General features: G+C 50.0%; 1 protein-coding gene across 5 annotated transcripts in view; it reads left to right on the top strand.

Moving 5' to 3' along the window:
* Window positions 1-24,387, top strand: part of hipk3b (homeodomain interacting protein kinase 3b) — a 47,520-nt gene extending 23,133 nt beyond the window's left edge. For 2 of the 5 annotated variants that reach the window (XM_061244618.1, XM_061244619.1), the window contains exons 3-16: window positions 7,840-7,963; window positions 13,276-13,395; window positions 13,984-14,070; window positions 14,504-14,688; window positions 15,307-15,466; window positions 16,122-16,245; window positions 16,724-16,845; window positions 17,526-17,644; window positions 18,394-18,552; window positions 18,777-19,214; window positions 20,668-20,814; window positions 20,988-21,241; window positions 22,932-23,062; window positions 23,799-24,387. In XM_061244618.1, the coding sequence (XP_061100602.1) occupies window positions 7,840-7,963; window positions 13,276-13,395; window positions 13,984-14,070; window positions 14,504-14,688; window positions 15,307-15,466; window positions 16,122-16,245; window positions 16,724-16,845; window positions 17,526-17,644; window positions 18,394-18,552; window positions 18,777-19,214; window positions 20,668-20,814; window positions 20,988-21,241; window positions 22,932-23,062; window positions 23,799-24,236 (2,608 nt within the window). In that variant the 3' untranslated portion in view covers window positions 24,237-24,387. The remainder of the gene's footprint in view (window positions 1-7,839; window positions 7,964-13,275; window positions 13,396-13,983; window positions 14,071-14,503; window positions 14,689-15,306; window positions 15,467-16,121; window positions 16,246-16,723; window positions 16,846-17,525; window positions 17,645-18,393; window positions 18,553-18,776; window positions 19,215-20,667; window positions 20,815-20,987; window positions 21,242-22,931; window positions 23,063-23,798) is intronic. The other 3 variants (XM_061244620.1, XM_061244621.1, XM_061244622.1) reach the window with 3 other exon arrangements.
* Window positions 24,388-25,253: the final 866 nt, after the last annotated feature.

Raw genomic sequence — 25,253 nt, 5'->3', positions numbered from 1 at the left:
TGAGGTCAATGGGTCTGCTCCGTTTTGCGAAGGGATTTTTCTCCCCCCTTAGTAGCCTGTGTCTTACTATCGTCCTGTTATTAACTTTAAGTACAGCGAACGGTATCTCATGACATTGAAGCGCGCAAGTTTAAATGAATTGAAGCCGTGTCATGGGAATTGAGTGCGCAGCCCTGTACAAGAGCATCAGTCAAGCACATTATTAATAATGAAAACGGTATTAAATATTGACAAGGCCCTACTCGACCCACTGATCAAAGGGAAAAAGTTTGATCTTGTGTAAGAGTTTGATGGCGGAACTATTTCAGTTAAAGTCGAATAGCGCAAAGTAGATTTAAGTTCTGAGAAAGCAGGCAGCATCAGTATAACACTACAGGCACTTGAAGAGGCTTGCTGGATGCGGCTGGCCCTCTCTCTGTGGGGCACAGACAGGGTTTGCTGGCCCTCTCTCTGTGGGGCACAGACAGGGTTTGCTGGCCCTCTCTCTGTGGGGCACAGACAGGGTTTGCTGGCCCTCTCTCTACGAGGCACCGACAGGGTTTGTTGGCCCTCTCTCTACGGGGCACAGACAGGGTTTGCTGGCCCTCTCTCTGCGGGGCACAGACAGGGTTTGCTGGCCCTCTCTGCGGGGCACAGACAGGGTTTGCTGGCCCTCTCTCTGCGGGGCACAGAGGGTTTACTGGCCCTCTCTCTGCGGGGCACAGAGGGTTTGCTGGCCCTCTCTCTGCGGGGCACAGAGGGTTTACTGGCCCTCTCTCTGCAGGGCACAGATAGGGGTTGCTGGCCCTCTCTCTGCAGGGCACAGACAGGGTTTGCTGGCCCTCTCTCTGCAGGGCACAGACAGGGATTGCTGGCCCTCTCTCTGTGGGGCACAGACAGGGATTGCTGGCCCTCTCTCTGCGGGGCACAGGCAGGGTTTTCTGGCCCTCTCTCTGCAGGGCACAGACAGGGTTTGCTGGCCCTCTCTCTGCGGGGCACAGACAGGGTTTGTTGGCGGATCGCCTCTCCTCCCCCTCGGCCTGCACCACGCAGCCCCGCTGGCCGCTGGCAGCGCTGAAGAGCTGGGTACGCGCCCTGCTCCTGCCACCCTCGCAGAACCGCGCGCCCCGCGGGCTTTTCTGCCGTTATTTTTAGCGAGTCGCAGGCCAGGACCTGAATAATGATGGCAGGTCCGGCGGGGACGGGCTTTTACAGAGGGTCCAGGCTGGCAGCGGTCCAGAGTCGAGAGGAGCCATACCGCCGGGGTGGGGACACACGCTGCTTTTATACCCTCGCGTAAACATGGTGGGAGGTCTCTGCTCATTCGCTCCACATCCAGGATTTAATATATTTTATAACATCTGTTCTTTCTGATATGGGTTGTATACACTCAGTGAGCACTATATTAGGTGTTTATATAGTATATATCTCATTATCAATGCGTTTCTGCCCACAGAACTGCTGCTCACTGGCTGTTTTTTTGTTTTTCCAACCATTATCTGCAAACTCCAGAGACTGTTGTGCGTGAAAATCCCAGGAGATCAGCAGTTTCTGAGATACTCAAACTAGCCTTTCTATCACCAACAAACATTCCACGGTCAAAGTCACTTTGATAACATGTCTTCCCCATTCTGACATTTGGTCTGAACAACAGCTAAACCTCTTTACCATGTCTGCTTTTATGTATTTAGTTGCTGCCACATGATTGGCTGATCAAATATTTGCATTAACAAGCTGGTGTGCAGGTCTACCTAATAAAGTGCTCATTGAGTGTATATTTTCAGTTCAGTGTGAGCATACTGAGAGAAGCTACAAAACTATTTTCTCCCCCATCTAAACAGATGATATCTTAACGGACTGGTGTCAAGTAAACTGTCATCTTGGAGAACTAGCAGGCTTCATGTGCTACTGATGAAGTCAGTTTGGCTGTTTATGCGAGTCCCTTTTTTATGACTTACGAAATCTCTCATTTGCCAAGAGCGCTGCACAGCCTTGGGTTTTCAGTTAAGCAGTCAGTGAAGCAGACAAGGGCCCACATGTCCGGGGATGGTTTCAAAGGAGGCACTGACGAATGCACTCATGGTTCCAGAACAGTCTTTGAAGATGTACGCTTTTTCCATGCCAAGGTTTTTCCATAGCCCGTAGTGTGCCTCTTAAAACCTTTTGAAAGCGTAGAAAGAGCCACACGTAGGCAAGCCTACAGAGCCCAATAGCTTTCGAAACTTCCCCCACTGGCTTTACCTGTACACAGTATTTTAGCATCAAACTATAGACTGTTCTGTTGTTGAACATCGCTTGAAAAATACTGCTGCTGCTATGAAAGTCACAGTTTTTTCTGGTGATGGACTACGTCTCATGTTTAGGTGTATTTAGCCGTTGGCAGTTGTCTTTTATGACATAATGGATAATTGTGTACGTGATTCTGTAATTGTGTGGAGGGCTTCCCCCTTGCCCCAGCAAGTTTGGCCGGCTCACGTGGAGCAGCAATAATTGCCTCGCTGCTCCAGAGGGAGGGACTTGGCAGGGTTAGTAGATCGCCGCCCAAAAACAAGCACCTCGAGCGGTCACGACTTGTGAGACGAGACGGCTTGAAGAAGGCGTGTCACTCTCCTGCCGGCCGCCGAGGGACGGGGTGTGGGCGGTGTATCTAATACTAGCTCTAATTGAATCAGACGGGGTCCAATTGGCTACCAAATTGGGCGAAAAAGGGAAAAAATCAACAAAAAAAAAATATAGATATTAGAAAAAATTCTTATTACCTCTTATTAACCTGCAGATTTACACTGCTAGAAAACGGTTCCCAAAACTGTAAGCCCCCAAAATATTCCTTAATCAGGATTGAGTCGCCCCGCACTAGTGTAGTAATGTGAAAAAAGGGTGAAAACGTCGCGTTCTGTACATTTCAGACCCGAGGGATCGGTTGAACAGTCGCTGCGGTTAATTACATAAGTATGCTGCGTTTAAAAGCGGCGGTGTGACAGCCCTGTCCCCCCCCTCTCCGCGGGGCTTACAGAGAGCTCTCCGGTGAAAAGGGCCAGTGTGCGTTAATGCTGGAACCGGCGGCTGGGTGCTGCCAGGCTCTGCCGGCCGCTTCTGGAAAGCCAGGCCCTGCGCCGGGGCCTTTATGCCCGGGCTGGAATCCGGCCCTGAATGGCTGCGGTTCGCACCCGCTTTCGCTCCCGCTGCCGGCCGATAAACACCCCCATCACATGGGCTCCCTGTCCCAGCGTAGCGCTCCGTCACTGCGGCCTCCTCCGCTGCTCAAACCCCCGCCCGGCCGTCGGAGTCATCGTTATGCGTGTGGGCCACCGATGCGCTTGGCTGCAATCATCACTATTGTGTATGCTTGTTTTGATATCCTTCGGGATCGTTGCACAGACGCAGATTAGGCTTAGTCCCGGACTAAATCGAGTTTTGCCCGGAGAATCTCTCCATTCCATTTTCAATTTAGTCTCGGACTAGCCTTAATGGGTGTCTGTGAAACTGGGCCTTATGCTTGCCACAACCGTTGCTATTGTTGTTTATCTGATTAATCTACAAGAGTTCAAGTTTTTTATTGCTGCTGTGATCAGTCTAGCACTTGGAACCGTTCTTCCCTCCAGGGTTTTCAGCACATTTGTCCCTGGTTATGGATTTGCACTTTATTGTATTGCTCTGGAAAAGAGCCTCTGCTAAATGACTGCAGTCTAATGTCATGCTACATACATCAGTTTTCATACGAGCTCAAAAGGTTGGTGCGGTCGATCCGTGCAGCAAGTGAAACATGTAGCTTTTTAAAATGTCACTTTCGGTTCTCTTGCGGTCGTAGACGGGGACGGAACAGACAAAGCCTGGTGCGCTCGTACGTGCTGCGCACCCTCGCGTGGGAACCCAGATACGTTCACGCTGGAGGAAGAGAAACCGCTGTGGGGCGAGCAGATGCTTCACCAGCTTGTGCAACGAGAACTTGCGGGTGCTGGTTTCACGTCTGCACACCTAGTCCTGGTGTTTATCGAGCCGCGCGGCCCTCCTCGGAACACGAGCGTCACCAGCGCTAGCCAGTGTTGCTATGGCGACCTGACATGCTGAAACCTGATCGAATGAAACTTGATAAAGTGTCACTCGGGCTGCTTCAGCACCAGCCCTGATAGTCCCGCAGCGCTCCCTCCACGGGTATGGGAAGCAATACCGCTGCTGGAATATGCATGTTCCCGAGTCCTCTGTTTAAAATAGTCTTGGGTGTTTGTGGCTTTCGGGAAGTCATAGAGTTTTTGTGTTCAGCTGTTAGGAAAGAGATGGAGACCTGAGGGCGGAATCTGTTTACATGCAGTGAAAGCCACCACCCACTCTCTTGCTGAAGCTTTCAATACTGCCACAGCTATGGGTGGGCAATAGACTTGTGCATGGTTTTGCGGAGCCTCGTTGGTCCTTTGGACCCTGTAATGTACCGGCAGTGCTTCTGGCCTAGCCGCACATTGTGAATATCGCGGCGCACAAGCACAGAAATGGGTCTGGGCTTGCCTTGCGAGCCACGTTAGCCGTTTCTGTAATCACCAGGGAAGGTGGGCGAATGCAGCGCTGTGGAAACTGGTGATACTTAGTCCTGAGTGTGGTTTTTGCCCAGTTTTTAAGAGTGGTTGCCAGAGCTGCACGTGTTCTCTCGGCTGCTTCCTTTCAGGCGGTGGACTGTATGCGGGTAAACCGCCGTGCGAGTAGGCCCCCCTCTCCCCCCCTGCCCTGGCTCGGGGAGTTGGTTTGTGGCGCAGGCCAGCTGAGAGGCGCGGGGGAGGGGATTGGAAATTCTCTTCGGGTTTGTTTTACTAATTCTCATTCCCCCGCCCAACGGGCCCGCTTCCTGCTCTCTCGCGTTTGTTTTCTCGGTTGCTCTTTTCAGTACCGTACGAGCAGAGGGGTCGGCGGGTTTTTGCCGCTCCGCCGATTTGGGCGGCCGCGTGTTTTCTTAGGACGGCTGAAGCCCTGGCCAGGCCTCATGAAGGCCCTCCCTCCGGGTTAAGAAGCGCTTTCTCTGGAGGCCCAGGTCCTGCTCCGGGTCCCGCCTCAGGGACCGCTGAATGCGGCCAGCCCCAGAGAGCCATGACGCAGCGTCACGTCGCCCCGTTCCCCTACAGCAAGCGAACGCCGCAAATACTAACCATCATTTCTGCAGCAGTTTCGTAAGGGTGACGGTCAGCGCCCGTCCTCTCCCTGAACCGCCGTCTCTTGCTCTCCCTTTGCTTTTCCCTGGCACTGCGGAGCTGTCTGGAAGCGTCGAAGGTTCATCAGACTGTAGTCGTCGCAGACGTGACCAAGCTCAGCCTCAGGCGGAACATTCCGGATTCCCGGCCGGTAGCCGGTGGCGGAGGAAGGGGGGAAACGGCTTCCTGTTATTCAAGTGTGCTCAGCTATACGTGTGCAGTTCTCACATCGGGCCTTGAATGCCTATGAGCCCTGCCCTTCGCACAGGACACTTTAAATCAGTCGCTGAGATAAAGCAGAAGGCCGCGGTCTGCTTCTGCTGTGTGCGCTTCACTGAGTAATGGGGGATTGGGATGTTTAGCCTCGATGGGACAGCGAGTGAATGTCGATTTTCCCCCCAAGCCACCCCCCCCCCCCCCTCACAAATGGCACATTAATGTCTAGACAGCCTTTTGCACCCACCGGACAATGTCGGTTTTAATAATGGTTCAGCGTTGTTTTGGGTTTTTTGTTTGTTTGTTCTCTGCGTGTTTTGCTAAGCTTAGCCACTAGCTGTTTTCGCTGCAGTGTCCTGTTCCTCTATCAGGGAATGTTTGTTGCCCCACAGTCAAATTTCATGTATTTAAAGTCTGCTTTACATTTTTTATGAGGTTGTATAAGCTTAAGTCCTGCAGCGTTTTCTTAACATGGAAATTCAGGGTTTTTCCTACCCATGTGGGCGAGTTCAGACTCTCATGCAACTGTCATTCGTTTTGAAGGTGCGTCACATGTTTTTTGCATGTGCTGTGATTTTGGCCCCTAGAATGCAACGTTGTTTCCCTGCCGACTTGCCTTTCAGGATTCATGATAAATGAAAGAATAAGCAGGTTGAATTTAATACAGGTTTCTGAGGCATTCTGTGAAAAGTTGGTAATACTCTTACAATTTTAAAGTGTGGCAGGAAACTGTGATGTAACCAAGTATCAGTACTCCGGAGGGGTTTGTAAATGGAATGGGAAAATGGAGGAAATGTCCTTCTGAAAACCCAGCTTCCTGTTCTATGGAAATACCCCAGAGATGCTTGGGGGTGGGATATTCGGTCACCGGGGTTGTCTTCATAACACACCCCTCAGTTTATGAGAAAGTCCTGCTCCGTGTTTTCACTCCACTAACAAAACCTCCGCTACGACGCGGCTGGAACACAGAGGCCTTCTGACCACCGCCCCCCCTCCCCCCCGCCCCGCCTGTTTGCACGCCATCCCCCTGTCAGGCGCTCTCGCCCCAGCTGTTTCTCTGCGCCGCCCTCGCGTGTAAACCCACGCCGTTGTCAGGAGAGGAGACGTCTTCTGCTCCGGCTCATCCGGACACGGCCGGGAATAAGCCACTCGACACGCCAAACATTCGCACACTTCTGAAACGCTGCCAGAAATAACCCTTTAACGTCCGTGGGAGACGGGCAAGACATTTTAGGGGGGGGGGGGTTATAAATACCTGCGGCAGCTCTGGAATTCGTACGCTGTGATTCTCTGGGCTTTGAGACGCCCCCATCCCTCCCCCCAAAAATGTAGAGCTGCACCCTGTAGAGCAAGGTTGACTTGCTGCGTAGATGGAAAAAGAAAGCCTGCACACTTTACAGCTCCGAACACACCTTTCATTTGTGATGTGCACTAGAACAAGGACAAGGTTTCGATCCTGTCCGGGTGTTCCTCCGGTCTGACATTGGGACATTGAGTCCCGACCGAAACGTCGTCCTTGTTCTCGTGTTTGTATCGAATTAAAGGTGTGTTTGGAGCTCCTTTCTCCTTGTATTGTCACAGCCCCTCCGCCTTATCTTCGGACGTGCGTGTGATTATGCATGGCTTGTTGCATAGACCACGGCGGCCAAAGCTCCTGTTACATTTTCTTACGGCTTACTGAGCCCACACTGGAGTTTGGTTTTTGTTCAAATGCTTAAACACGGCGTAATAATCCCTTTTGTAATGGGGATTGCGGGGGACGACTTCCTGCCCGTGCATCATCGGGATTTGTACAGGAGGCCAAGAAGGTCTCGCCAGAGGAAGTTTCTCCGATGCGTGTAATTTGGCTGTTGGGTGCGTGATGTCATCAAAGCACAATGGGTCCTGGCTGACCTTCCTCTGGGTTTCACGCGTTTCCCGAGCAACCGTTACATCATCCAGGTGGCCCCTTCGCTCAGGCTCACCTGTCGAAACCTGGCCGCGTTGCGCCCGAAAGCCGACACCAACGCCGCGTTCCTGTTATCCCCCGCCTTTGCTGAAAAGCCCCTGGTCGAGCGGCTCTGACACCCTAGGGCCAGAAAATTACCGCGCAACACAGTCCGTGACTGTGACTAAACCTTGCGTCATCAAAACAAAGTTAAACCTGTTTACTGTTCGTAACCTGGATACTCCTGTGAGTGAGGATTGTAGTCTCAGCTCCATGGGCCTTAGGCCTGCTTCCTGCTCCAGCACGGCTCATTAAAAAGCATTAGGGAAGATTTGGGGCAGGGCAGGAGCCAGAACGTTCCAGAAGCTCAGGTACTTGTTTGAACGTTTAACCATGTTCGTACTTTGCTCTTTCCCACTGCATACAGGTTGTGAGTGATTTTAATATACTGCAGCTGTCTCCTCTCTGCCAGCCATCAGTAATGTCTTGTTTAGTATTAGGAACCTGAGGCTGACTGCTCTTTTTTTTGTCCCTCCCTTGCAGAGCACCGGAGATTATTTTGGGGTTGCCGTTTTGTGAAGCCATAGACATGTGGTCGCTGGGCTGCGTGATCGCGGAGCTGTTTCTGGGCTGGCCGCTGTACCCCGGGGCGCTGGAGTACGATCAGGTAATGACCCCTAGCCCCGATGGGCCCCTTTCTGCAGGAAAAAATAGAGGACTGAGCCTCGCCCTTATGCACTTCATATTACCCGCTGCTCGGCGATTGATTAATCGAGCCTGCCTTCTGAGGAAGTGACCCAACGGGCAACCAGTCAACCTGTGGCTAGGCTCCTATTTTATTTATTATTATTTTATATATTATTTTATAATAACATTTTATTTTACATCCCCAAAAAGAATGACAGATCAAGTATAAGGCAATATTCAATCTTCTAATTCTCCCTACTCCTCTATCTACCCCCCACCCACCCATCCCAATCTCCCACCCTCAATACATACAAAAAAAAGACATTTAAATAGGAAATAAAATAAATCAATCAATTAAATAAAAAAATAATGAATAATTTGCCTTTTAATTCCCTATTACCTTCTCACTCTATGGATAGCATAGCCATTTCAGCACTTCCCGTATGTGCTCTCCGGTATGAGAGTGGAGTGGTGGAGGAGTCATCGTGGTAATTACTGGTTGTGTGGTTCTGGAGGGCACACCCCGTTGCTCACATCCTCAGAGAAGCAAGCTGCTGCCTGCTGCTTCCTGTCGCTCTGCAGTCCACCGGCTGAGCTACACTGCCTCTGCACTGGCGGGGACTGTACCAGCTAGCAGCCCTGATGCCGAGTATATTTATAAATGCGGTCTGTTGACCCAAAGCCATCCAGACTCCCTCGCACCCTCTTTGACGGCACGATCCGCAAGGGCGAGGTCTGTGACCAGCTGCTGTAACTGCCGTTTATTGGCCATTTGGAGGCAGCAGTGTCGCGGGTGGCCAAACCACACCATCCCCCCTCCCCTCTCTTGCTTTCTCCGGAGCTCACTGGTGGACACTGAGGCCTGTATCGATCAACCCGAGGTCTCTGGTGGTCACTGAGACGCGTATCTCCGGAGGTCTCTGGTGCACACTGAGGCCCGTTTCGATCCCCAGAGGTCTCTGGTGCACACTGAGGCCCGTTTCGATCCCCAGAGGTCTCTGGTGCACACTGAGGGCCGTTTCGATCCCCAGAGGTCTCTGGTGCACACTGAGGGCCGTTTCGATCCCCAGAGGTCTCTGGTGCACACTGAGGGCCGTTTCGATCCCCAGAGGTCTCTGGTGCACACTGAGGCCCGTTTCGATCCCCAGAGGTCTCTGGTGTGGACACAGGCCTGTATCGATCCCCAGAGGTCTCTGGTGCACACTGAGGCCCGTTTCGATCCCCAGAGGTCTCTGGTGTGGACACAGGCCTGTATCGATCCCCAGAGGTCTCTGGTGCACACTGAGGCCCGTTTCCATCTCCAGAGGTCTCTGGTGCGCACTGAGGCCCATATTAATCTCCAGAGGTCTCTGGTGCGCACTGAGGCCCATATTAATCTCCAGAGGTCTCTGGTGTGGACACAGGCTTGTATCGATCTCCAGAGGTCTCTGGTGTGGACACGGATACTTTTTTTACGGCCTGCCGTTTTTCATGCTCCTCCGCTTGGGAGATAACTCAACTCAACACCCTGTGGATTGATGCAGTAGCGAGAGTGATGAACACACCCTCGAGCTGAGGACAGAGCATACGGAGCCAGAGGAAGAGGGCGAGGCGGAGCAACTGTTCCTCCGACGGCGAGTGATGTGCTGGGGAACGTTCGGATGGGAAGACGCTTCCTGCGTTAGCTTCCCTCGCTTGCCTCCCTGAGCAACGTGCCCTGCAAACCACGCATTGCTCGTCCTTCCCCGGTATTAGCTCCTGTTATTAGCTGGGAGCGTGCGTCAACGGTGATGATATAGACGGCTACTGCGTGCAGACGAGGGAGAAAACCTGGCCTTAATCATCTCCATATCCATCCAACACGCCATCGGCTGAACGGATGAACCTTTTGCCATACGCCTGCATCGGAAATGTGACGCATTCCCTGAAAACGTGCAGGAAATGAGGACAGGAAACGGACATCACGGCGAGACAAAAATTGAGATGTTGCGGTGGAACCGCTTAGCCGCCGTAATGACCAATCCTGGGGGACGGCTGGTGCCCATGGAAGTCTGGAAGATTTCCAGGGCTGACAAGTGGAGCAGTTAAACTCGTTCGATACCGTTCCCATCGTGTTTGCTGCTGTGATGCGCTTGTGTTTATTTTCACAACCCGCTCTCCGCCTGGCACGCAGCTCCAGTACATCGCTGTTTTGGTGTCCTCTGTATTCACGGCTGACTGTAGTGCTGGTTACGTCATTTTGATAGCTGCGTGTTTGACATTGGCTCTTCTTTTTTTTTTGTTTTTATTGCCCCTGTTGATAGGCTTCCACATACCGTACCTTGTTTGGCTGGTTTTGTCTGGAGTGTTTCTCTAGCCTTGTCCAATGAGATCTGTTATCCGGGCTCTATGGGAGGCGGGAGGTGGAGTTCCCTGGTGGTGTGGGGTGTCACCCATGGGGGCTTGGTCACAATCGCTGCGGTCAGGCGGAGGGACCAGCACTTTGCTGACTGATCAGTCCTGGGCACTGCTCTGTCCAGTGAAGCAGAATATATTTATAACTCAAAGCTGGGGTCACCCCCCACCAATGGCGAGAGAACGGGAGAGAGAGAACCATACACACTGTACTCACACACTACACATACAAGCATACGCACGCAGAAGTACCCTGCACACCACAAACACGTACACAGATGCACAGGCATACACACTACACAAGCAATATGCACACACACCCCACACATGCAAGCATCCATACACACACACACACGCTCGCACACAAGAAGCTCCCTGCACACCTCAAACAAGTATACCGACGCACAGGCATACACACTACACAAACAATATGCACACACACACACACACACACACACACGCACACGCACACATGCCCTACACATACAAGCATTCATGTACACATACACACTCTCACAGAAGCACCCTGCACACCACATCCAATTACACATACTCCACACATGTACACACACCCCTCACTGTGCAGGCATTCCAGACATCCTCGCTGTGCGTCTGAAGCGGTTAAAAACAGCGCGGCGCTGTAACCCGTCAGCCCAGCCCCTGGGGCTCCAGCGTGTTTACCGCGCCCCGCCCCGCCCCAGCGTTGCCGTGGGAAACGGGGCTGTTTCCGGGGAAAAACCACACCTGCCCCTCCCGCGCGCGGCGTTCCTGCAGGGCGCGTCCGGCTCTCACGCTCCGGGGATTCGCCGGCGCGCACGCCTCTCGCGCCCCTCTGGAACCTTCCGTGGCAACAGAACGCCGACACCCAGCCGGCGGAGGACGCGGCGAACAAATGCCGCGGAGCCGCGAGAGAAGGTCACGCGGCCCAGAGGCCCGTGATGGATGGCCAGGTGTGAGTTTCATCCGCTTATTTTTAAACGGAAGCGGAGGCCCTTTTCTCAGAGGGAAAAGGCTTTCGAACACGCTTTCGGGGGCCCCCGCGTGCTAAGGTGTGAAAATTTGGCATGCGTCATTCTGTCAGTGCTAACCACAGCTGTGGTTCAGAAGAACTGGAAAAACTCAGTTCTCAGGCAAATGTTGGTGGCACAAAGCACATCACGTCCCGGCCTCCTCATTTCAGTCCTGTGGCTCTCTTCAGTGTCACGAACAGAATAAATCCGCTCGCAGACCTGGGCGAAATATGTAACTGTTCTGGATTCAAAATACTTCTCTACACTTTACTTGTCTGATGTATTGGAGTGCAAAACCCGGTTCTGGTCCTCTTAGTTGGCTTAGTTGCAGCAAGAAAGATCAATTGAGCACCAAAACAATATTTGAATCCAAAACAATTGCGTATTTCACTCATGACTCTCTAGTACATTTAATTTATTTGTGGAAAAGCTCAGGCTTGGCCCTGGTTAAAGCAGCAGTTGCCCTGGGTGGTTCTGGTAGTTTGTGGCCCGTGCAGTCTGTCTGCACCAGCTTTAGCTGCTGCTGACAGGAACGTTCTGCTCAATGTGGATACTGCAGAGTGAGTAGATGCAGGCTTCATGGAAACGCACGGTCATACGTGCTTTCCAGAATCGATGGAGGGACAGGCCCACCAAAGCCGAGTGCTTGAAGCTGTGACTTGTGGGGAGGGTTTGGGAATAAGCGCGGATTGGGTCGTAGAGTAACGTATGAACGTGCTGCTACAGAAGAGGACAGAGCGCATTTGTCTCTGAATTTGAAAAGCGGTGGGAGAGTAACAGTGCCCATGGTGCTAGGCTGCGAGCCCGCCCCTCAGTGGGCTCCTTGTTCCTTTTCTTCCCCTGCGACCGTAAATCAGAGGAGCCGGGGAGCTCTCCCTACGTCCGTGCCCTTTCGCTCGCCGGTCGCTCCGCGCCCCGTCCGGACAATGAGGCGAGTCGGAGCCCTTTTCCGGCCGAACCCCTGCGTCCTGGTACGAGTTCGGAACGGAGGGAGGGGGGGGGAGCTTCCCGGCTCCATGAAGCGCGGCATTCTGCAGAGACGGCCGGGAGTCTCGGAATGCCGACGCGCTTACCTCACGCTTCCGAACGCGGAGCGGCTTAATGGAGCTTCTGTCCCGCTCGCCGGCGTAAGAGGGGTCAGGGTGACAGGGCCGCGCCCTGGGCCAGCAAATCACAGACCGCTGTCTTCACACGCCGAACACAGAGCCTTGCATAGCTTCGGCCTGTTTACCAGGGTATGGACCAGGCTTTCAGAAAAAACATCTCCCTGCGGTAAATTTGTCCAAAGGGACAGTATAAATAGTTGAAGAACCTTTTAATACATTACCAAATATGCTGTAAGAACACACTGTCCCAAGTAGCCTTCACAGAATTGATTTTCATTTTCATATCCCGAAATGAAAGCACTTGTTGCCTTTTCAATACTATTATTCATTTAGTCTTGTAAATAAATAATAATGTTTGTTGAGCCATTCATTGAAGTTACTTTCCCTACATTTTACAACGTCAAAAAAAAAATACTGATGATTTCAGTCTCCATTCCAAATCTAATCTGCCCCCTTTTTAACCTTACTCTTACTTCATCTGCTGCCGTTACATTCCTTTCTTTGTTCTCAGCAGAATAATTGTACTAGAATGTTCTACTAATGGTTGTAGACTGCCATAGGGGATGGGTTTGATTTGGTTATTGAACTGAATATTATGTAATATCGTGCTGATGATATTCCACTTACTGACATTCAGGTCGAGCAGCTATATGCAAATGCAGACAGGGACCTGCTAGTTCACGGGGGGAGGTTGTGGTAAACAAAGAGACGAAAACGTGTCGTGTTGCACATCACCATGGAAAAGCTGTCTTTACCCGAGATGAATATTGACGATATGTGGCCAAATCCTCTCTCCACCTCAGATTCGCTACATTTCCCAGACGCAAGGGTTACCGGGGGAACAGATCCTCAACGCTGGGACGAAGACCGCCCGCTTCTTCTGCAGGGAGTCCGAGTCTCCGTACGCGGCATGGAGACTGAAGGCAAGCGCCCCTCTCCCGCCACCATCTTACAACACCTCCCCTACACCAACACAAGCTCTGACACAAACACACACACACACACAGACACACGCCTATTTGCTCAGTCTTTCTTACAGCACACACCCCTTTAACACACAAACGTGCACACTCTCACACCCCTAGCTACCACTCCCAGCCATTACAACCCCTGCCTCGCACGGAGCAGAAGAACCGGAATTGCAGCCCTGCACCTGGAACCCCCCCCCCCCACCTCTTAGCCACAGCCGCTGCGACACAACTGGATGTTTCCCCACTGACTCTCCCTGCAGTTCAGCCCTGTTGAACTCAGAAAGAGCACAGTCTCCCCTCTTTTTAACGGAAGCACACACCGGACATGGCTACCTGAGACCATAGGTTCAGAGCTGTATTTTCATAGCTAAAGAAAACCTCTGAATTCAGACGAGGATTTTGCTTGGCTCCAGTCCCATGCAGCCGACACCTCCTTTCACTCATTGGACCGAAGCCTTGAACCGACGTTAACCCACACAACCAGTCCTTGGGTTTTTTGTTTGTTTCCTATCCTAGTCCAACCTTTCATTGTCTCTGCAGACGACAGAGGAACATGAGACGGAGACGGCGATGAAATCAAAGGAAGCCAGGAAGTACATCTTCAGCTGTTTGGATGATATTGCGCATGTAAGTGTCCCCGGAGCGACAGGTTTGAAACCAGACGCTGAGTGTACGCTCTGTCAATGAGTCCACACCAAGAACTGTAACTATAAAGACAACTGTAACTGTCTTTTTAAAGTCAAATGGAGTCCACACCGCAAGTATAATGACAACAATATCGTTGGGATAGCAGTGGGATAGCATGACAGCCAGTCAAAAATCTGAAGGGCGTCAAGTTGAAAATGGCAGATGACATAGCCGAGAGACAATTTACAGAACGCTATCGTTCATCAGTGCGGCTGCTCACAGGTTCTGGCTGTAGTTATAGCTCTTGGTGTGGACAGGGCTTAAATGAGGAAATGTACTGTTTATGGCCATTTTAGTCCTGTAAAAACGGGGTCACGTATTAACATTTTGAAACGCTGCGACATATATTAATATGTCCGCTCTTTCTCCCCAGGTGAACATGGTAATGAATTTGGAAGGAAGTGACTTGATGGCGGAGAAGGCAGACCGTGGAGAGTTTGTGAGCTTGTTGAAGAAGATGTTGCTGATCGATGCGGAGAAGAGGATCGTTCCGGCTGAGGTCCTGGCCCACCCCTTTGTCAACATGCAGCACCTCCTGGACTTCCCCCACAGCAACCAGTATGTCCCCCCGCCCTGTTCAGGACCCACCGCACACGTGAATGTGGTTACGCAATACATTACCGCCAAGTTAATGGAAAATGGGCTGCTTGCAAGTCTGCCTGCGGCAATACTTTTAGTCATGACAGTTCATGAAAATGTACTTTTGGCTATCGGTTTTTTTTTTTAAAGAAAAAAAAATATTATGTATGTAATTCCAGAGAACCTTAGAAAGCAAATAAAAAAATGTTTTGTCCATATATGGCTATTGAACAGAACATCATAATATCTGACACTATTATTACCTGATACCTGCACTATTATTACCTTGCTCCCTTACCAGGTTTAGCCAAAATTTTGTACTTTGCACCCGTCATTTCTAGACGTGTTGGGTTAACCGGTCAGTTTTTAACTGGGTTCTACTTTATTTCAATAAAATTTGATATTTAAACAAATGTGAATGCAGGTCGACTAGGACTAGGAATTATCAGTAAATTGCTGTTGTGCTGTGTACTGCATTGAAACCAAACTGTTTAGCACAATGCTAGACTGTATTTAAAGGTCATAGTGGGTATGCAAAGCTGTCTGTGAAATGTTCCGTCCTTCTTATTGGACCATGTTCACTTTTTGCCTCTGCAGTGTGAAATCCTGTTTCCACATCATGGACCTGTGCAGGTTACGGCCCGGCGCGTACGACATCATCAACCGCAACAAGGCGCCGTTCATGAGGCCCGTCGCCACCGGCAACCCGGCCAACCTTCCTGTGGCCTTCAACAAGATGGCTGCCGTTCACACTCAAGTAAGTGGATATGTTGCGACATTTAGGTTTGAGAATTCAAATGAAGCCTGTTGCTGAAATGCAGTGTTATGTAAGATTGCCTGTATATACCATTTGTTACAGCAATTTTATTAATCAGTTGGAACGATATTTCTTCCAGTTATGTTCATACAAAATAAAATAAAATATTTTTATGGCAATGGGGGATTAAGCTCCTCATAAAACTGTCTGTTTGTCATTGAGAGTAGAAAGTACCTTTCTTATCTTCATCTGGGAATTTTCCTGGATTTGAAACCGGTGAGGTTATGTTTCAGTTTTCCCTGGCTGTTTTGATTGTGGAGCCTGGAGGGGAGAGCCCTCATGGCTGAAAGTGTGTGATCACGTGTAGGTTGCCAATGGACACCGGCCATTCGTACATTTTTCACTCAGGGAGCCGTGAACTTTGATCCAAGCACACGTGTTTTGCTCTGTTGGCCTCAGCGAAGTCCTGAAGTCACCGTTTTTTTTGCTTTTTATTTACTACTATATTGCCACCTACTGGTGTGTGATGATAGTGTCAGGACCTTTCAGTACTGTTACCAGTTGCTCATGCAGTAATTCCTCCATTTGATGTTTTTAATGTTGGCAGTTAGTTGAGCTCATGGGTATTCTCCTTTGTTCCTCTTCTCCTTTCCAGGCGTTGGCACCGTCCGCTCCCTCTGTGATGCATCCTGGGATACCATTGCAGACAGGAAGTGCTCAGTTTGGCTGCAGTGACACCTTTCAGCAAACGCTTATCCTTTGCCCCCCTGCTATTCAAGGTAAACCCCTGTTATCAAACATTTGATACAGAAAGATGGACCACTTCCATCCTCAGTTTATTCTTTCAGTTTTATTTTTGCCATTTCACATTTCATTTCCTGTTGTTATTTTATTCTGTTTTTATTGTATCCCTTGTGTGGTAATTGTGTTCTTTTATCTGTTTTGGGAAGCAGTTTTTGCTGTATGCTTGAAAGGTGCTATATAAATAAAGTTTATTGTTATAATCAACTTCATATTGTGCAGATATCGATCAGTTCTGTGTATATGCTTTCAGTACAATATCAGGAAAAAATGTCATCTAAGTATGATTCAAAAGCAATAAAATTGTGTTTACCCCACTGTGCACTGTGGGTTGTTTAATAAAATGCAAATTGAAGCAGACGTGTGTAGTTAAAAGTTTAGAAGGATTGTTTGTATAGCAGTTTAGGGCGCTGTGAGTATGACTGCCTTTTACAGTGAGTCTGTACACCTTTGCAGGAATGCCTCCCAACCCAAACAAGCCTGCTGGCTATGCAGTCCGGATGGAGAATACTGTACCACTCGTGACCCAGGCCCCGCCTGTTCAGCCCTTACAGATACGACCAGGAGTCATTCCACAGGTACGAGACTCATTCAGGGGTCAGTACGCGGTTTCATGTCAACTCGGCAAACTTTTGGACCGCATTGTCACAGATTTTTCATGCGATTTCGCTTAATCTTTAAATCTGATTTGAGAAGAAAAAAAAACTATTTTAAATCTTTAAATCTGATTTGAGAAGAAAAAAAACTTTTAAAATTGATTAAATTCTCTCCAAAGTTACGTTATAATGTCAACAGCATTTCCAGAAAATTTTGTGTTGGATATTTGAGTCGTTGCCGAGATATCATTACTTATCTGATGCATCATCAATGGTTTTGGATCACTAATTCCTGGTTTTCCACCCTCCCTTTCCCTGGGGGTCATTTGTGAAGACAGTCTGGCCAATCAATAACACTAATTACCCGAGAGCAATGAAAACCAGGGCTTTTTTTGGTTTTGATCTGAGACTAGTGTGATCTTGGTTTCAGGGGTTTCTTATAAGGCCAAATCAGCATGCTAAATCTCATTAAAACCTGAGACAATGCAGTCCAAAAGTGTGTTGAGTTGACATGGAATTACCCAGCAGTCAGTACACTGGAGAGAGACTCAGGAGTCACTACACAGGCTTTAGAGAGAGAAGTACATGCACAGTAACCCTCCTGTGTTGTCTCCTCTGAGCTGGGTGAGCAGAATCAGTGGTAATGTACTCCTCTCCTGCAGCAGACATGGTCCAACCGGGCCCAGCAGATTCTGGTTCCAGCCTGGCAGCAGGTGGCGCCCCCGGCCACCACGCTGGCGTCGGACACTGTGGCCGGCCCACAGAGACTGGGGGACTGGAGGTGAGGACAGGGAGCCTGCCCAACGACACTACCCCTCACGTGCTCCGTATCATAGCAACCGTCTCAACCGTAACTGGCCCAACGACACTACCCCTCACGTGCTCGGTATCATAGCAACCGTCTCAACCGTAACTGGCCCAACGACACTACCCCTCACCTGCTCCGTATCATAGCAACCGTCTCAACCGTAACTGGCCCAGCGACACTACCCCTCACCTGCTCCGTATCATAGCAACCGTCTCAACCGTAACTGGCCCAGCGACACTACCCCTCACCTGCTCCATATCATAGCAACCGTCTCAACTGTAACTGGCCCAACGACACTACCCCTCACCTGCTCCATATCATAGCAACCGTCTCAACCGTAACTGGCCCAGCTATACTACCCCTCACGTGCTCCGTATCATAACAACCGTCTCAACCGTAACTGGCCCAGCTATACTATCCCTCACGTGCTCCGTATCATAACAACCGTCTCAACCGTAACTGGCCCAGCTATACTATCCCTCACGTGCTCCGTATCATAACAACCGTCTCAACCGTAACTGGCCCAACGACACTACCCCTCACCTGCTCCGTATCATAGCAACCGTCTCAACCGTAACTGGCCCAGCTATACTACCCCTCACCTGCTCCGTATCATAGCAACCGTCTCAACCCTATCTGTGCTTTCTGCTGTTAAAACGTGACTGTGACGTCAGCGCCTCACTGTGAGTTTTAATCCTCGCCGCCATTTTGTGTGCTTTCAGCAAAATGCGTCCCCACGGCACCCATTACAGTTCCATGATGCCCCAACCTCTCCTCGCCAACCAAATGGGCATGTCGGCCCAGCCAATCAACATCGGCATCGCGCACGTGGTGTGGCCCCAGCCCCACGCTAACAAGAGGAGCAAGCCCTGTCAGAACCGGTGAGCCCTTCTGCAAAACATCATCATTAATATTATTATTATTGTTTATTTGCGTTGGGACAGACACAAACAGATTGACAAATTGAGGCAACGATCATCTGATGCATTGCACCGTAGTGTATGCAGATCACACTCATTTTCAACACTCGTTCTCAGAAAAGAAAAGGTTTCAAACTTCTCTCACGTATTTGACTCTCACATCGTACACAATTTTCTTTGTGAAGACTTCACAACCTGACGTGGTCTTCTTTCGTCAACGCTGAAAATGCGACGCAACATTTCGACACTTTGCCGCAACGCGCCGATGCTAACATCCCTTCTGCGACACGCTCGTCCCGCTGCAGAAGCAACAACTTCCTGCACAACGGCAACGCCCACAATTCGGCATGCCAGTCCCCAAAGACGTCGGAGGCGGGGAAGAGCGCGAAGGAGGCGCCCTGCCCGGTGCCGCAGCCCCAGCCGGAGGTGGGGGCGGAGGAGCGGGAGAGGCGCAGCTACTGCAAGGCGGGGCAGGACCCTGAGGAGCTCACCATATCCCACAAGCAGCGGCAGACCGTCATCATCGCCGACTCGCCCAGCCCCGCCGGCAGCGTCATCACCATCAGCAGCGACACGGACGCCGAGGAGGAGGAGGAGAGCGGCCAGAGGCACTCGCTGGGGGAGTGAGTCGCCCTTCATCGCCCGCGCACCCTTCACATTATAGCCTCATGTGTCATGCCGTATAAACTGCACAGAGAAGCTAAATACCGTTAGCATTACTGTGTATACAGTAGCTAAGTACCTTTAGCATTACTGTGTATACAGTAGCTAAGTACCTTTAGCATTACTGTGTATACAGTAGCTAAGTACCTTTAGCATCACTGTGTATGCAGGAGCTAAGTACCTTTTAGCATTACTGTGTATACAGTAGCTAAGTATCTTTAGTATTACTATGTATACAGTAGCTAAGTACCTTTAGCATTACTGTGCATACAGTAGCTAAGTACCTTTAGCATTACTGTGTATACAGCAGCTAAGTACCTTTAGCATTACTGTGTGTACAGTAGTTAAGTACCTTTAGCATTACTGTGTGTACAGTAGTTAAGTACCTTTAGCATTACTGTGTATACAGTAGCTAAGTACCTTTAGCATTACTGTGTATACAGTAGCTAAGTACCTTTAGCATTACTGTGTATACAGTAGCTAAGTACCTTTAGCATTACTGTGTATAGAGTAGCTAAGTACCATTTTGCATTACTGTGTATACAGTAGCTAAGTACCTTTAGCATTACTGTGTATACAGTAGTTAAGTACCTTTAGCATTACTGTGTATACAGTAGTTAAGTACCTTTAGCATTACTGTGTATACAGTAGTTAAGTACCTTTAGCATTACTGTGTATACAGTAGTTAAGTACCTTTAGCATTACTGTGTATACAGTAGCTAAGTACCTTTAGCATTACTGTGTATACAGTAGCTAAGTACCTTTAGCATTACTGTGTATACAGTAGCTAAGTACCTTTAGCATTACTGTGTTTATCAGTAGCTAAGTACCTTTAGCATTACTGTGTATACAGTAGCTAAGTACCTTCAGCATTACTATCTACACAGCAGCTAAGTACCTTTAGCATTACTGTGTATATAGTAGCTAAGTACCTTCAGCATTACTATCTACACAGCAGCTAAGTACCTTTAGCATTTTGTGGTGTCTCACGCTGGATGCAAATCTGCAGCCTTATGTTACGCACACAGTGCCTAGGAACCACCTAGCCTGTTAACCAGGACTCATTAATCCAGTGCACTTGCATGTCGCTACTTGCATTACTATGCAAGACAAAAATGCCTGCTGAGGAGCAAGTTGACAATCATTTGGCTGTCATGACACGTTTTAATAAATGTGGTTCTTGCTCATAACTTTTAAAAACAGACACTTCTTGTGTCCATCTTAATTGAATCATTACTGGTTCACAAATTATAACCTTCAATTTGAAACTTAGACTTCCAAAGCCCCAGATGTCGTTCATATCTGGCCTTAGCTCCTCCTCTCAGTCGTGACGTTGTGCATTAGAAGTTCCCCCTGGAATGTTCTGGAGTTGGAGTGAAGCGTGTTTGACGGCGTCCTCGCCCTCCCCTGCAGGTGTAAAGGCAGCCCGGATTGCGAGGCGTGTCAGAGCACCCTGAACATGGAGCGCGTCTGCTCCCTCAGCAGCCCTGACAGCACCCTGAGCACCAGCTCCTCCGCCTCCGCACAGTCCAGCCCGTCCCCCTGCAAGAGGCCCAACAGGTACTGCCCAGCCCTAACTCTGGTTTAAACCGTCCTTGTGTCAGTCTCCTGTGAATCCAAAAAATGTCATTGGACTGAATTGAACTCGGTTGATTGCCATTAGACCGGTCTGATACAGGATTGCGTATGCGGTGAGCGGTCTCTGAGTGCGATTGCTCTGGCCTGTCCCTCAGCATGTCGGATGAGGAGCAGGAGAGCGGCTGCGATACGGTGGACGGTTCGCCGGCCTCAGACTCCTCGGGCCCCAGCGAGAGCCCCTTCCTGGAGAGGCGCTACATCAGCGACAGCAACCAGAACCGGGAGCCGCGCCCCGCCCGCATCGCCCCGGTGACGGAGCCCTGCAAGCCCGCCGTGCGCACCATGGTGGTCCCGCCCATGAGGGTGCTCAACAACAACTCCATCGCCGACGAGCACGCGGCCAACATAGGTGACTATGACTGGCCGTTTTGTGAAGATGCCGCCATTCCGGCTCCTGTAGAGGTCATGCAGCTGGAGCGAGTTTCTCCTGACTGAGGCCTGAGTCTCGGGGGATTTGACTGTGATGCTGCATTGCGATGAGCCGCTAGCCGCAATTCCGGCACGGAAACGATGCTTGCTTCAAGCTATCTGTAAATGCTAAAGCATGGCTGCCCAACCATGTTCCTGGAGATATAACATCATGTAGGTTTTAATTTCAACCCTTATTTAGTGCACCTGATTCTACTAGTTGGCAGCTCAATGAGATCTCTAGCTGTTGAATGAGGTGTCCTTTGCTTGAGTTGGAGTGAAAACCTACAGGATGGTATATCTCCAGGAACATGGTTGGGTACTCAGTTTTGTGTCTGAAGGTTAGCCTACACAACCTGAGAGGTTCACAGATGCTCTGCTAGCAGTGTTTATGACATGTTGTGGGTCCTGTTGCAATGAAAGTGGATAAGAGCTGCTGTTGGAGAAGGTCAGATGTGCAATCACCGGTGCTAATGTCTGCTTTGCAGGTCACATGACTTGGACTGGGGATTGCCCCTCCTTTATAAGTCAGAGAGGCTATAACAGGTGAATGCGGTTGCTGTAACGGTCAGCCTGGTTCTGTACGGTTTTGAGTGGATGCAATCAGTATCGGTTCCCTTCCAAATTTTCTCTTGTTCCTGGTCTTGTTCTGGTCGTCTCTGATTGGATCTCGGTTTGTGTTCGTTCTGGTGTGTCCGTAACTGTGAGCGTACAGTGAAGGATATATTACTCTGCTGTATTCCAGCATACAGCGACACTCCCATTTGAAATGCATGTTATAAAGCCAGGTGTACATTGCAGCTGCATAATGCTTCCATAATCAGTTGATTTGTGAACCTTTGTACGTGGTTATAGCCACTCGTGAAAAAAAACTTTCGTGGTGTGTGCAGGTTGTGCGTGTTTGCGAATGCTTATGCCAAGCATTATGAAGCATTATGTCGGTGTTACGAAGGTTTTACGTGGGTTTTGTAGCATGCATTTGAAGACGCACATCAATCACAATGACCTTTGGTTGACCCCTTGACCATTGGGATTGTGCTATTTCCAAAGCTCTGAATGGCAGGTAATATATACAACACTGTTGACTGGGTGACTGTAAAGTTTGCAATTGATATGCCCTGATATTGCATTTCATGAAACAGCTCCCTGTCCTCCCGCCTTCCCCCACCTTTGGAGCATTCGCACATTTATGAAACTAATCCGCACGTAAGCCCAGCACAGCTATATCGGCTTTGCAGAGGGTATTTTTAGGAAGCGGTTTCATTTACCGCTATAAAAAAAGTTTGCGGTTACTTTCAAATTGGCTTTTATCACCCCGATCTTATCATAGGTCTTTTTATAATAAATAAATAAATTAATAAATGAATGAATGAAGAAAATGTTCCAGGTTTCCTCCATTAGTCAGTTAGGGCAAATTAAGGTTGGAATTGAACCAAACCTTCTACCTGCCGGTTAACCGTGTAAAAAAAACCTTGTGCCAGACGGAGCTTCTCCGCTGGAGAACGGCACTAGCGCTGGGTTTTTGGCGGTCGGGCGGCTGGGTGGAAGTGTCCGGGTTGATTCTGGCCCTCGGTGTGCCTGTGGGTGGCCCTCTCTGACCTCGGCTGACGTGTTCCTCCCCGCGCTCTCAGCCTTAGACTCTTCTTGCCAGTCCAAGGGCCGCTGCGTCCCTGGACGGCAGAACCACCACTCCGCCCCCCTCCTCAACCGCCAGCACACGATGACCTCCGCATTCCAGCAGCAACACCTGGGCTTTGGGCAGGTCAGTTGCCTCCGCCAACCATCACACCTTTCCTCAGCCGAACCCACGCTCTGCCGTCTCATTCCCCTGGGGGCTCCTCTGTACAAGGGATCATCAAATCTGGACCTTGAGTCCAAATCCGACCCTGGTTTTCTGTTCTGCCTGGTAATTAGCTGAACAATTAATGCTAACGATTAGTCTGACTGTCTTCGCACCTGACTCCCAGGTAATGGGAGAGTGGGAGAGCGGCAGTTCTTGGACCTCGAGGACCGTGATTTGATGATCCCCGCTGCAGATAATGATACAAATGCGCTGACATCCTAACCTTGTCACTCATTTTGTGCAAGTTGGAGTGTTCAGTAAAAACTGCTATTAGCATAGTCTGCTTAACATCATCACAGACCACATTAACCGGACATTACTCAGCACGGGTGTACAGTTAAGCTGCAGTTTTGCTTGTAAACGATGCCTCTTAGCATGAATGAAACAACCCAGACTTTGTTTGATCCGATTGAGCTGGCTATGAATGAATAGAACAGGTGTGTCAAACTCCACTCCTGCAGGGCAGAGTTGTTACTCTGCACTTAATCTTAGTCTCAACAGGGTGCTGATTTTAAGGTGAAAACAAAAACCAGGGGCCGGGGTTGGAGACCACTCCTTTAGAAGGACAATAAAGATTCTAATTTAATTTAATCTGAACTCCTGCCTGTCCCCTTCCTCGTCCTCCTCCTCCTCCTCCTCCTCCTCCTCCCCCCAGGTCCAGCATTACGGCTCCTGCCACCAGGAGTGGAACGGAAACTACAGCCACCGGCGGCAGCAGGCCTTCATCCCGCCCACGGTGCACGGGCACTCCTTCACCATGCCCCAGGGCAGCCCCAACCACACTACGGCCCACCCCCACCCCCACCCGCACCACCCGGCCCTGCTCCCGTACCCGCCCTCGGGGCCGCTGGTCTCTGCCGCGCCCGTGGCCCACCTGCTGGCCCCGCCCTGCACCACGCGGGCCGTCCTGCAGCCGGCCTACGGCATCGTGCACCAGGTGACCGTGGGCATCAACCCGCGGCTGCTGCCCTCGCCCACCGTCCACCAGAGCCAGTTCAAGCCCCTGTTCCCGCCCCACTCCTACATCGCCTCGCCCGCCTACGCTGGCTTCCCCCTCAGCCCCACCAAACTCAGCCAGTACCCGTACGTGTGAGCGCCGGCCCCCGCTGGGGCCCCAGGCCCAGGCGCGGGCCCCCCGCGGACGGCGGCCTGGCGGCGGCGGCCAGGGCCGCGGCCCAGCAGAAACGACGGCTCTCGAACCGCGGCGACCCGGGTGCAATGGAAACTTTGAGCTTTAAAGAGTTCTGGGGAGAAAAAGAAAAGAACGAAACTCACTTTTAATGTGGTTTTTTTCTTCTTTTTTTTTTTTTTTGCACATTTGATATACCTTCTCTTCTCATTGGATCTTCTACGGTAAACTCTCCAAAAACGGGGGCTATATCTGGGGCAGGCGTCGCATTTTTGCACCCTCTATTTTTCTATATTGCCTTCTAAACTTGTGCAAGACACATATACGTGTGTGAAGCCATCCCAGTATCCAGATTTAGAGCAACAGATGCACATGTGTCCCCCCCTCCCCCCTGTGCGGTGTGTTTGTTTAACTATTTGTATTTTTTCAGTGTCTTTGGTGTTTTCAATGTGGAGTCAAATTAATGGTAAAGGCTGTTCCTCACACTGCATGTCTTGCATGTGCGAAAAATTTAATGGAAAGACGCCTCGACGTTGCTCTTATCGTTCGTGTCCCGAGACTCGCTGCATCGTAAACTCGTTCCCACACATAGTGCCTTAAATATCAGAGGTTGTTAATGTTACCAATATATTAATGTAATGGACTGCAGCACTTGAAATTCAAATCTGCTGGTGCATTTTGTGTGTGTATATATATATTCACCCATATATATGCATAGATACAATGCATCACCGAGAGCAATGCTTACTCTTGCGTTCAGTGTATATGTGAGAAACACAAGCGACTTTTTGGTTTTTCGTGAAAAGACGGCATGCTTTGCTGTAGCAGATGCTTGCTGTTCAGTTTTTGTTTTCTTTCTTTCTTTTCCCGACTGAACTAGTGTACAAAGAGCAAACGTTGAATATTGCTTAATATTTGATAATCAATTTCTATTTAGTATACTCTTACTACTAACAGTATTTATACTGTTCACTGAACTGC

This window comes from Conger conger, chromosome 6 (genome assembly GCF_963514075.1).
Source record: "Conger conger chromosome 6, fConCon1.1, whole genome shotgun sequence".
Lineage (NCBI taxonomy): Eukaryota > Metazoa > Chordata > Actinopteri > Anguilliformes > Congridae > Conger > Conger conger.
The sequence above is the reverse complement of the archived record's forward strand: the minus strand, read 5'-3'. Positions and strand labels throughout refer to the sequence as shown.